General features: G+C 37.6%; 1 protein-coding gene across 1 annotated transcript in view; it reads right to left on the bottom strand.

Annotated features, from left to right (window-relative positions):
- acss3 (acyl-CoA synthetase short chain family member 3) overlaps positions 1-3,363 on the bottom strand; it is a 55,443-nt gene extending 52,080 nt beyond the window's left edge. The window contains exons 1-2 of the mRNA XM_042511754.1: positions 2,869-3,363; positions 147-291 (exon numbers count right to left, since the gene is read on the bottom strand). Of these exons, the coding sequence (XP_042367688.1) occupies positions 147-291; positions 2,869-3,197 (474 nt within the window). The 5' untranslated portion in view covers positions 3,198-3,363. The remainder of the gene's footprint in view (positions 1-146; positions 292-2,868) is intronic.
- Positions 3,364-13,652: the final 10,289 nt, after the last annotated feature.

Genomic DNA, 13,652 nt, shown 5'->3' with positions numbered 1-13,652 from the left:
CCACCAGCTGCGGCAGGAAAACTGTCTCAGTTAAGGGATGGGAAATGTATCTATTGTCATGGTAACACAGACAAACTCTAAATACAGTGCTCAAACTTTTCCTGCGTCTCAGTTCTGTGTTGTCAGCCGCTAATAACACCATTTACCTGCTGCTGAAGTTCCCTGAAAGTGATTATCTGTTTAGTTCCAGTCACTGGGCTGTCATAGATGATGGCGGGCTGCTCTCCACGGCCGCTCTCGACATGACGGTCCACAGCGTTGTAACACATGTTCAGCTTCCCACCAACAAACCTGACAAACAAAATCAACAGCGTTCAGAGATCACATATGAGAACATATGTGTTTTTACACATGTGCATACTTATTATAGGTTTATAAATTCACAATCAATTTAAATCAGACGACCAACTTTGCACCTTACAGTGGTTTGCAGAGAAAATAATGTAAAACACACAGACATAAAGAAGACCCCACCACTGCTCCTAAATAGGACACAGATCTCTTTATAGTTGTTTTGTCTTTTAGAGGTAATTTTGTGTCTCTCTGCAGTCGTTTGTATATCTTTAAGAGCATTTTAAGTCTCTTTGTGGCTGTTTGTGTGTCTTTGTGGTAATTTTGTCTCATTTTGTGGTTGTTTTGTTTTTCTTTTTGACAAATTTGGTTACTTTTTACTCAATTTGTGTCTCTTTGGGGTTTATCTGTGTTTTTTGTGGTCATTTTGTGTATTTTTTTTATCTCTTTATGGTTGTTTTGTGTCTGTGTGTGTGTGTGTGTGTGTGTAGTCATCCATGTCTCTTTAAAAGCTATTTTTTATTTATACCTTATTTGGGTTACTTTTGGTTTTTTTTTTTCTTTTAGGTAATTTTGTGTCTCTTTGTTGTCAAATTTGTGTCTCTTTGAGGGCATTTTGAGTCCTTCTGTAGTTGTGTTGTGTCTATTTGTGGTCATTTCGATTCTTTTTTGTCTCTTTGTGGTTGTTTCTTGTCTCTTTTAAGTTATTTTATGCCTCTTCGGGGCACTTTTGTGTAATTTTTAGCTGTCTGCTGTGAGTTTCTAAGCACAATTTCCTTTGCCACTGTCTCTATCACTGCATCTATAAAAACGTGATTCTCTGAAGGGTATATTTTTGGCTGATAGGGTTCTTTCCTTTTACTTAAAAATTGGAACACAACTTGATGAAACCACTTCAAGCTAAAGCATATGCAGCTGCCTTTGCCAGCAGTACACAAATCAATGCACTTGATAAAGCGACAGTTTCAATCCATTCTGGTGCGCTGCATATGGATAAAGAGCAGCGAGCAGGTTGAGCAGATGGTGTTTTGGAAGCCAGCGAAAATCAGTGGCTGTGTGTCCTTCATTTTAATATGACTGTAATGCTACCACATTCAGGCAGCTCTGGCTTTTTCTACCCGGCTGGATGATATTATTGACAACTCCACCCACGTAATAAACAAACAAAGCATTTTCAATTTCACTTCTCGGTGCAGGTGCATGTGGGCTGTCAAGCAATTTAACGACGCTTGCTAAGATTAAAAACTAGAAATAGGACATTTTCCGTCTTGTAAACACCATAATTTACTTGTACTTGTCAATTATCTAAGTTATATTTGGTGGAATTTAAGACAATGTCAAGCCCCGAATTGTGACTCTTTTAATATTACAGGACTTTTCCGCTGATTATCTCAAAAATAAAAACAAGACCAATAAGAAAAAATGAAAAAGCTGCAGGTCATTTCACTTAAAAGTTTTTGAAGACATTAAACAAAGACTCATCTATCCAAATGGAAGAAAATAATCCACAAATTTATCCATATTAAAAGATGCGAAGCTAAACAAAGATGGCAGATGGAAGTCATGTACTAATGTGATGCTAGCTTGTCATGTGGGACCCATCTGTCACTTTTTAACTATTACTTCAGATTTTTACATTTGCCTGTTTTTCTTTTACGACGGAGGATTAGGGGCCATGTTAAAGACTTCAAGAATTAAGTCGTAATTTTGAGGAAAAAAGTTGTAATAATAAGGAAAAAACCTTTTACACTTTTACTATTACAATCTTTAGAATAAAAGTCCAATATACTAAACATACTTGTTACCCAACCTTTAGTAGTAATGTGACTTAATTCTAAAATTACAAGTTTAAGCTAATAATATTCCGACCATGTTTTCCTTAAAAAATTGGTGGTAAAATAAATAAAGTCCCTCCTGAGAATAAAAAAATATTTGACATGCCTCCCCCCATAAATAATGAGGGGACAGAGGTGGTGTGTCTTTGTAATAATTTTGTGACTTTTTGTGGTTGTTTTGATTGTTTTGTGTCTCATTTTTTTTTGGCTGGTTTGCATATTTTTTGTTATTTTTTTGGGGGGGGGGGGGTCTTTTAAAAATTGGTGGTAAAATAAATATGATATAAACAATTCCACTATGCCAAAACAAAAAAAATTAAGCCCTCCTGGGTGAATAGAAAATTATTTGACATGCCTCCCCCTTTTTGCACCACCTCTCCAATCTCATAACTAATGAACAGTCCCTTAATATAATAAATCATCAGAAAAACAGCTTATGAAATTGCTGCTGTCAAGACATTTTGGTGATCATGCAATTGTCATGACTTAAGTGTCCAAAGAGCTGACAGGATTCCGTGATTTTATTGTGAAAATGTTAGTATTTCAGGGTCAAGGTGTTTTCCTCAAAGCTTATAAACTCTCAAGGATTTCACGCTTTATGGGAAACTGGGAATCGCTGACATTTTTAGGGAGATTTTAGGGAGAAAAGCACTTTGTTTACAGTGTTGTTGGACACAAATACACTTGTTAAATGGACGTGTTGCACTAAAAATGTTTGTTCGCTTGCACCATTGTAACCTACCAGTTTGGAAACACTGGATCCTCAACGTGCAAAGTTTTACTCCACGGCTCAAACCAGTGTATATCCTGTCCCACTTCACCCCAGAAAGTCTCGGGGTTGTTCCTGGCTGAGGCGAAGGCTCGGCTGTACGCCGTGTCGGATGCATAGTTTCTGCAGCACTGCAGGGCGAAATACTTCAAGTCTGCAGGAGCATGCGATCCTGCTGCTCTCACGCCACGTTGTTGTTGTGCAGCTGCCGACACAGACCACAGTTTCCTCCCGAGTGTCCTCTCACGCTGAACTGAGGCGCAGTGATTGAGCCGCAGGAGGTGTTTGATTTGGAAGTGCATCGCTGCTGCTGCTCCTGTTGTTATTTGTAAAATGGGAAACTTTCGCTCGTTTCTTCTCCTGCTTCCGGTGTTTTCCTGCAGGTGTAGGGCGCTTCTACGGTTCAGGTCCGAGCAACGTCATGTGGGGCCACGTAAAGGGAGTCAAGCAAGAAATCCTCACAATATCCTCAAGGAATGCGAACTCTGAACTGGATGTGGTTGTTGCAGGAGGAGCTTTGAGTTACAATCAAAACTGTTACACAACGCATAAACTGGTATTAGTGCAAACCGCAGAACAGACCGTACAAAATATTCATATAAATATACGTGAAAGATGATGTTCACATAAGAAATAGGGTAATTTTAGGTGAAGTGGGACACTTGTTTGGTACATGCAAGGCCAGTCCTAGACTTTTCTGGGCCCCAAGCAACGGTTATTTTGAAAGTAAATAGAATTATTATTATTATTGTTATTATTGTATTATTGTTGTTATTATTATTATTATTATTATTAGTGTTGTTGTTGTTGCTATTATTATTATTATATTTAAAAACTATTGAAATTATTGCACAATTGAAAAGATATTTTTGCCACCTTGTTTGGTAGGGGAAAATAAATTACTTTGTTATCCTACTTAAATTTTCTTCTTGGCCTGTCTCTGGACTTTTCATAAAACATTTTTAGAAAATATTTTTATGTTGGAGTAACATGAATAACTTAGCTACACACCCTCAAACATACCATGACTCCATCTCTTATGCAGCCAGCATGTTCAGGTTACGTGGGTTTGTTTGATAAAGTGGCTTCTTTGCTACGAGGTGCATGAATGGATTCTTCGGCATGCCCTCTGGGCACAGGCGCAAAGTGTGAGGGGGTCCCAAAATGTCATTCAGTTAACACATCCTGGTCATGAAGAGACTTTAAATGAGCACAAAGATGTCAAAAGGAACCGCAAAGAGACACACAAGAACTATGGAAACAGGAAGAAAAAAAAACTATGAGACACACAATGACAACAAAGAGACAAGACACAACCACAATGTGACATGAAATAACTGAAGAGACATAAATCTATCAAAAAAGACACAAAATGACCTCAAAGAAACACAGTTACCCCAAAAAGACACAAAACAACCACAATGAGTCATAAAACAACCACAAGAAGACCCACAATATCTGATGAGACACAAAAAGACCAAATGAGACACAAAATTACCTCAAAGAAGCAACGTTTCCTCAAAGAGACACAAGACAACCAACAAGAGACACATGGGAACCAAAAAAGTATAAATGACCTAAAACAAACACAAAGCTACCACAAAGAAACAGTTACCCCGGATACACAAAACAACTACAAGGAGACACAAAATTACTAACAAGACACACAAAAAAACCAAAAGAGACACAAAACAATCCAAAAAAATTTAAATCACCTAAAAGCACCACACAAAGTTACCACAGAGACACATAATTACCTCAAAGAAACACAAACTTATCTCAAAGAGACACAAGACAACTACAAAGAGAGACAAAATGACAAACAAGAGACACAAACCCATATGAAGATGCATTGTGACTACAAAGAGACCCAACCACCCCAAAGTTTGTTTATCTTGCCTCTGTCTGTGTCCAGGGGCCCATTTTCTCATTATATGCTCTTCACTAAGTGAATGCAAAACGTTTTTTATCAAACAACAAACCAGCCACCATCATCAATGTGGTGCTGAGCTCACCATGTGCTGGCACTGCAAACACTTCCTGGAAAGACAGGCCACGCCCGCTCTGATGACGTCATACAGAGCCAAACCCTGGGCTGCCTTCAGCCCCGAAAAAAGTTTAGCAACCCTTTGGTACTGTTTGGTACATTTTACCCCTATTTCCAGCCCAGCTCCTTCAGAAAGTCTAAAATACACAATGTGAACAAAATTGTTACATTCACACTGTTAAGTGCAAAAAATGAGCCATTAAAACCCATTCAAACTGCAATTTTTGATCCCACAACCATCAATGCATAAAAAATATGCATTGTATTATTTCTGAACATCACTGTGGGCTTTAGCCTCGGAATTTGTATATTTTACCATTTTCCACCTGATAAAATATCTCAGGCTGGGATGTTTTTTTTTTAAAAAATCTACTTTGCATTTAGTATTTTGAATATATATATATATTTTTTAAATCTAAAACATGGTGGCATCTTGACAAAAAACGGGCATTTAAAGGCTTAAAATTCAGAAAAACAACAAATATTTGATATTTATGATTATGACTGATGATGATTAAAAGTTATAAATATTAACGCTGTAACACCCTAGGGGTTAACTCACCCTAATGTTTACTTTTATTTTTATTTTTTAGAGGTCTTCATACAACCTAATACCAAAATATGAGTTGTTAGCCCCACATAATTGCAGCAACATTTTTCTGGAATAGCTGTTCAGCCTGTGGCGTGTCTTTTATCAGGCAACACAAGAAGAAATCATTGATATCGTAAAATGCTCAAAGCTCATTAGTATCACAAATCTTTGTTTACGAGCTGCAGCATTAAACTCTCCTGGTCCTCAGGGTGGCATCAATAACCCATCTCTTGTTAAGAATGCAAATATCTGCCTAAACTGATCAGGGGATGCATTTAGGGGCTTGTTATAAGATATTTATGATGGTAAGGTTTCTTGTACGGAGTCGCATTCTCAGAAATCTCTTGTTAAGCTGAGTCACTCGCTCTGGCCTCATCACAACAGCAGCTTGTGCAATCCTGTCACGCCACACGGGCAGCAGCAGCTCTGTGTCTCTCCCTCAGATGGTGTTGCGTACATCTCTTTCGTCACTGCCATCATCCAAGCTGCTGGTAAATACCCATAATCCAGCTGACCCCCCTGGACGTAACCCCTGCACACTGGTGCCCCTGGTTGAGTAACTCATCCATGGGATATTTCAGGGTCATCTGTTTCTATTTATATGTGCAGAGCAGTGTTTTCCATTCAACTGTTGTGGAAACAGCGTGCACTTTTCCTGGAAACCCCTTAATATTGCCTTATAGCTACTGGGTTCAAAACAAGTTTCACCAAATGTGTAAATTTAAATGAAACTGAGCGACCAGCTTGGAAATTAACAGCGGCTTTGCAGGGAGATAAACAGTGAATTCTTTAACCCAAATGCCAGACTTTTTTTTCTTTAACTTATAAACACATGTATTAATATTGTGTTAGTTTTCCATATTTTTAATTATTGATGAGTCCTTCTTAAATCCAGCACATCCCAGCCTTATCCTGCAGGGGTTTTTTAATTTATTTTATTTTATTTTTTTATTTTATTTTATTTTATTTTATTTTATTTTTTTTTTATTTATTTTATTTTATTATTTTTTTTTTTTTTTTTTTATGACAAACCTGTGCCACAGGTGGATAATGAGATACAAGGTCCCTGGGCACAGACATGGAGAAGGCCCCACCACCTCTCCTAGATAGAAGCAACACACACAGGTGGTTTTTTTTGTTTTTTTGTTGTTTTTAATCTCTTTCTATTGTCTTTTCTAGGTAATTTGTGTCTTTTTTGGTTGTTTTAATCTCTTTTTTGGATGTTTGTGTCTCTTTTAGGGCACTTTTTGTCTCTCTTTTGTGAATCCTTGAGGTAATTTTATGTCTTTTTGTCTTTCTTGTTTGTTGTATCTTATCTTGCCACTTTTAGGGCATTTTGCATTTCTTTGTGGTAAATTTGTGTCTTTTTGTAGTTGTTTTGTTCATCTTTGCAGGGTATTTGTGTCTCTTTGTGGTGATTTTGCATCTGGGTTTCTGGTTGTTTTCTTTGTCTCTTGTGGTAATGTTGTGCCTTTTTGTAGTTTTTGTGTCTCTTTCGGGTCGTTTTGTGTCTCTTTGTGAATCTGGTGTGTATCTTTAGGGTAATTTAGTGGGGGTTTTTTTGCTGTTGTGCCTCTTTGAGGTACTTTATTTCTTTTTTTTCCTTCTTGCAGTTGTGTTTCTCTTTGTTGTTCGTTTGCATCTCTTTGTAGTCTTTCTACACCTCTTTGCAGTCATTCTGTGCCTCTGTGCAGTATTTTGTGTCCACTGTAGTCATTTTGATGCTTGCTGGTCAGTATGTGTTAATGTGACATTTCATGGACGAAGGCTGAGGTAACCCCTGACACTCTGGCACCCCAGGCCCGTTCTGACCATCCATGACCTCTGCTTGTTTGTTCTGCTTGTAATATCAATTTCAATCTCATCACATTTCAGTAGAGCATATTATAATCTATGTAGTCTATATCTTTATATGGATATAACTACAATACGACTTTGATGGAGAAAGGATGCCTCCCTTCTCCTCTCATGCTGTAATTTTCCGGCCAAAACTTCTCACTAAATCACTGCTCCCCTCGGCGCTCCCATAACTTTATATTTATTTATTTTTTTTAATAACAGAGCAGATGCTTTTGGCAGAGCACATATCATTCTTGTTCTCTCTGGCACCGGATGTGCACAGAGAGAACACTAACTAATAGCTGCTTGCAATCAGACCGAAACTGGAGTCCAAGATGGCTCATTACGGCCCCTCCATCCTGCCCTCTTCTGTGATTTGATGTAATGAGTGTGAATCTTCTGAAGCTGGAAACAGTCGGCTGCCCTTCAGAAACAGTTAGAGGCAAATTACCAGAGTTTATCTACAAAAGATTAATCTCCAAGCACTGTTTTTTTTTTTTTTTTTACCCGCAGAGTGCCTGAATATGGATTTATAATAGAATTAGTTGTGCGATAATGATTGCCGTTTTGCATTTTGAATGGGTTTGGGATGCGGCAGTTGGCAGAGAGGCTTGTGAATGATTTCAGTCAACATTTTTCATAAAATAAAACTGATACATCATAACAGATTATTACAGCTGAGTAATTTTGCCTAATTTTGGCCATGCAAAAATACTGGGGACACTTTGTTGTTGATTATTACATTATTTAATCCTCAAAGCAGGAGATAAAGACAAGATGGGATTTTTACGCGTTTAGCTCAATATAGACATCTTAATATTATTTTGCTGTCAGTTTATGTGCAGCTAAAATGCCAAATAAACAGCAGTGGAGCTTCAGTGAATTTGTCCATTTCATGCTGTGTAACGATGTGACAAGAGGGACGGTATTCTCTTATTAGCTTTCTTTCAAATGAAATGACATTAAGTCGCTCAGAGGCTGGTGGAGGGGGCTGTTTCTTGTCTCTGTGGTAATTTTGTGGCCTTTTGTAGTCATTTTGTATCTCTGTGTGGTTATTTTGTGTCTCTGTAGTTGTTTTTTGTCTTTTTCAGGGGGTTTTGTCTCTCATTGTGGTTGTATTGTGTCTCTTTGTGGTTATTCTCTGATTTTTTTTTGTCATTTATGTATATTTTTTTATTGTAATTTTGGGTCATTGTCGTTTTTTGTCTCGTAGAAAATCTTTTTTGTCTTCTTGTGGTTGTCTTGTGTTAATTGTGTCTTTTTGGGGGTACATTGTATCTTTTCTGGTTATTTTGTGTTTGTGTTTGTTATTTTTTTGTCTCTCTGCAGTTCTTTGCATGTGGTATTTTTGTATCTATTTTTAGTCATTTTTTGTCTGTTTGTTATTGTCTTGTGTCTTGTTTCTCTTTAGGGTTGTTTTGTGTTTATTTGCGGTATTTAAAAAAAAACCAAAAAGTTTTGTGTCTCTTTGTGGTTGTTTGGAAGCTGGTTGATGAAACAAAGTGAACGAGTGTGCAGTGTCATTACTCTTTTAGTCATGAATTATTTCCATTTGACAAAGTGAATGGGTGCCTTATCCCTGAAGGGGGCGTCAGTTGCTTAACAGTAAGAAGAAAATCGTGTAAAAGGTTAATGGCATGGCAAATGCATGATGTGTGAATCAGTGTTGCAGGTTCTGAGTTTTGTGGCCTTGAGCAATCCCAGAGCTGCTCCAGCTATAAATAAGAGTCTGTAACTGTGGCAGACAGCCTTGACAAGTGAGAGAAAATCATCGTGGAGCTACTTCCCTCAGTTGTTCTTCTAAAGAAAATTGTATATTTGTTTTATTTACTTGCCTTGTTAGAAAATAAAAACTATGTTTAAGATGTCTATCAGTCGGCTATACCTCCCTCATGCTTACATGATGATGATCGTTATCTGTCAGCAGCTGCATGATGGTAACAAACAACGGAGCAGCTGTGGGAAAGCAGCCTGTCACATCATCAAACTACTGCATAAAAACATTATTTTCGAGTTTACATCAGGTTACCAGGAAATTTTCATTGATTATTTGCCAGTGTAACATGGCATAAAAATCACAGTTAATGCTGAAGTGAGGTAAGAGTCAAACGTTGTCCAAGTTTGATACCTAATGTTGCTTTTTGATAAGTACAAGCTGAACAATTATTACCTGGACATGAGAAGTAGTGATGGAATAAGTGAATAAATTCAACTTCATTGCAGAATAACAGCCAGTACAGAGGAATTTCATGTACTGTAGATTTTAAAGGTAGCGAAGCCTCCATAAATCTGATCTGAAACATAACTTCCCATAAAACCCAGCCCAGTCACCAGAGTAACATGTTGGATGATTTTAGGTTTTTGAATATTTGTCATATTTTGTTTCATACATATCATATCAACATTTTCAATAATCAGATTGCATGTATGTGAGATGAGTTTCTCATCAAGAGGTTGGCACACTGCTGACCACTGATCACGACCAACAAACCTTAAAATTGATGTTTTTAATGACACAATGTTCCAGCCTTATTTTTCGTGGCATTTCTTTAAGATGTACTATGCAGGATTATTCTAAAAAAAAGCCAACAATATGTGGACTTTGGGAGTCAGGATGTTTACTGGCGTTTGACCCAAGCGCTCAAGTGAGGTCACGGCTTTAAAAACTGTAGCAACCACGTGCCAGACCATAAAAACAGACATCCAAGAAGCACAGCACTGGAAAAATGCAAAAATAGCGAGGCAAAATGCCAAACTAGAGCGATGGAGTTGGAATTACTTTTGCTGGTGAGTGTATTTACAAACTGTAACCAACAGTCCTGCCTAGTGTACCTTTAACAAGACATTTCTAGCCATGTTTGTGGCAACAAAACGTGTATTTACAACCTGTTTTCATTCTGAACTCATCAAATAGCGTTCTGTCAGTTCTACAAGGGTGACGCCAGAAGCCACCTCCCGCGTCCACATGCAACGCACACGGACGGCGTCTCTTAGGTTCGCGGCCAGATGAAACCGGTCGCATGTGCTTTAAACGCTGAAGGACAGCGTCAGGTAATAATGCTGCAGGTAACCAATGTAAGGTGTGAGTGTGCTATTTTGGCGATTGGGTTGGCAAAACCACAAACTGACATTTTTACACTTCTTTTCAGGTATGAATGGAACAAACAAGATAAAATATGTCAATAGTGAGTTTTAGAAAGCTTTATTAGCTTTGTGCAGAGCTAGGCTAGCTGGTTGCCCCTCTTTTCAGTATTTATGCTAAGCTAAGGCAACCGAATGTTTGGTATATCTTAATATATACGCCACCGTACAGCCATGAGAGTGGTATCAATCATCTTTTCTAATTTTGGGCAAGAATGCAAATCAGCATGTTTCCCAAAATGCTGAACTATTCCTTTAAAGACCTGTTGACTTTATTAGCATGAATACTGATGGGGATTGGTGCCAACAGACCTTCTGACCCTGGAGCTTTAATCTGACAAACATACTTCAGTCCACTCGTCTGTATTTGCCGTGTCTACATGGCCTCGTGCTCCCTCTGTGGGAGTCGAGACCTTTCGGAAATCGATTCACTTGCAGTTAAAGGGCTTTAAGAGCGCTGCAGCGTAATCCCACCTCTTAAAAAAAAGAAGCAGAACTGTATTCCGGCCCATATGGGTGGGAGCCTGTAATCTCCCTCTGCCCTCTTTCCGTGGCGCTCTCTAAGCCGGCGCCGTCTCTATCCGTCCAGCCCACCACTTAGCACCAGTGTACATCTGCATGCAGCTGGGTGGGACTGTGGGTGGCTGGAATTCACCAGCACATATGGACTGTGTGATTAGGTTTAGTAACAGTTTCAATCAAAAAAAAACTGAGCAGATTACGATGACAGAATATTCCCTGAGGACGAAAACTGAAATCAGCAGAAACACATCGATATGACATTTTAAAAATGCCATTCTTGGATTACTGCGTATCTGCCAGTTTGAAGTAAAAGTGAGGTTAGGAGTACGGTTATTGCTTCCCAAATAGGTATAGGCGTAAGTGATTTTTCTTGCAAGCAAAATAAACGACATTCAAATGATTTCAGTGTCTGCGTGATATTATGGATTTTCTCGGAACAGCTGTGCACATGGAAGCTTAAATATTGGTTCTTGCCTCAGGTGTGTATTCATGTTTACAGCTTGCATTTGTCATGGAAAATTCACAGTTTGTGAGCCATGTGAGTCCTCAGGCTGCCCTCCCCCCAGTGGTGGAAGAACTATTTAGATCCTTTACCTAAGCACTATTCCCACCCTGTGAACATACTGCGAGTAAAAGTCCTGCATTGAATATTGTACTTTAGTAAAAATAAGTAAGTATTATCAGGAAAGTGTACTCAAAAGATTAAATGTAAAAGCATCAAATGTAGCAAAATGCTCACAAAAATAAAACTAAACACAAAACACAGCAAAGAACATCAAAATTATTTTGAAAAAAAATTGCAGAAACATCTAAAACTCCTGAAATAAAAAATTTTTTAAAAACCCGTAACCTTAAATTCATAAACTATAGTCCCAAAACTCAAAATTGTCAAAAAAGGAGAAAAAGAAAACATTAAAAAAAAAAAACAGAAAAAAACAACCAAAACTCAAAATAAAAACACTCCCAAACTCGAAAGTGTTAAAACAGAAGAAAAAACAAAACACCCCCAAAATCCAAACTATAAAAACTATTTTTAAAAAACACCCCAAAAATAACCTAATAAAGAAGAAAAACATCCCAAGAATTCAAAATTATAAATACATTTTAAATTACTACATCAAAACTCAAAATTATAAAAATGTTTAAATGTTTATCAAAGCAGTTGAAATTATTTTTTCTGTGAATCAACTGATTAATTGATCATCTAATAGTTGCAGCTCTACTTGTATAAATATTATACAGTAACTAAAGCTGTCAGATAAATGTAGTAAAGTAAAAAGTAAAAAATTTCCTCTGAAATGTAGAGGAGTAAAAGTAAAAAGTAGCATGAAAAAAGTAAAATACAAGTACCTCAAATTCATACTTAAGTACAGTACTCAAGTAAATGTACTTAGTTACATTCCACCACTGCCTCCCCCTAACCTGGGATTTGCTACGTGTTTTTATTGAGCGCTGCTTCTGTCGAGTGCAGTGACTGGCCAGGTATGAGATATGCCACGGCGGCAGCAGGCACCATTAGGCAGCAGATCTACAGTAGATGAAGAGAGTCAGTGGTTTGGCTCCGTTCTGTGGTAGCACATAAACATGAGGATTAATCCGTAAGCCCTTCGACAAAGGTTCACTACCATCATTCAGTCCTTATCAGGCTGCATGTGGTGCATGTAGCCAAGAGAGGAGATAACATGGCTCAGTGCTTCACAATAAACCTTAATGGCAAGCGTGGCAGCAATCAGCTGATCTCTGAAGTGCAATGGATGAATGGATCATACACGGCTAAGCATTTACAGGCGCAGAGACTCACACATACATGATTTAGGGATTCAGCGTGCAACTCAGGGCCGCTGGTTTGACCAATGTTCACGGTGAAGCCACATGCTGTAGGAATAGTTGTAACTATGACTAATGACTGAGTTTTTTTTATTCAGTCTGGGTTTATTGTTCATCAGTTTCCTACAGAAAGTAAGATAAAACAATTGTCCTGAATGCTCCTCTGATTTATGAGATACACTATGAGGCCAAAACGAGGTGGTCCACATATTTTTTGTGCTCTTTGAATGTGAGCAACTCCCTGCAGTTAGATTCCAAAATCACATGAAAAGCCTGAAACCAGGAGACTGGAGGCTGCAAAAGCAGCATATAAATGCCTGAGATTTTGCAAGAAGATGTTCAGTAAACACACGTGATGCACAGGAGTCTACATATTTTTGGCCATGTAGTGAACTCATCATAAACGTGTCTCCTGAGCAAATTTGTACAGAACCATAATGCATTCCCTTGAGAAAAAAAATGGGCTCTTTTGCTATGAATTAATGAGGATATTATCTCACAATTTTAGGAAAAGTTTTCATAATAGAAAAAAACACAAGCCCTGTGTTTCTGAATTAAAGGATTAATTGCCTTATTAACAATTCTGATAATTTTTTCATAATTCTGACATAATTGTCTTTTTAATACAGAAAAATTAGAGTCTGAGATCATGAAAAAAATGCAGATTTTTTTTCAATTTCTCAAATTATAATTTAATTATGAAAAATGAAATGATTATTTAGTCATAATAATTTATCATATCATTATCTTGGTAATTTAGAAAAACAAAATCAAAATCGTTTGTTTCTC

Source organism: Plectropomus leopardus, chromosome 22 (assembly GCF_008729295.1).
Source record: "Plectropomus leopardus isolate mb chromosome 22, YSFRI_Pleo_2.0, whole genome shotgun sequence".
Lineage (NCBI taxonomy): Eukaryota > Metazoa > Chordata > Actinopteri > Perciformes > Serranidae > Plectropomus > Plectropomus leopardus.
This window is presented reverse-complemented; position numbering and strand designations above follow the sequence as displayed.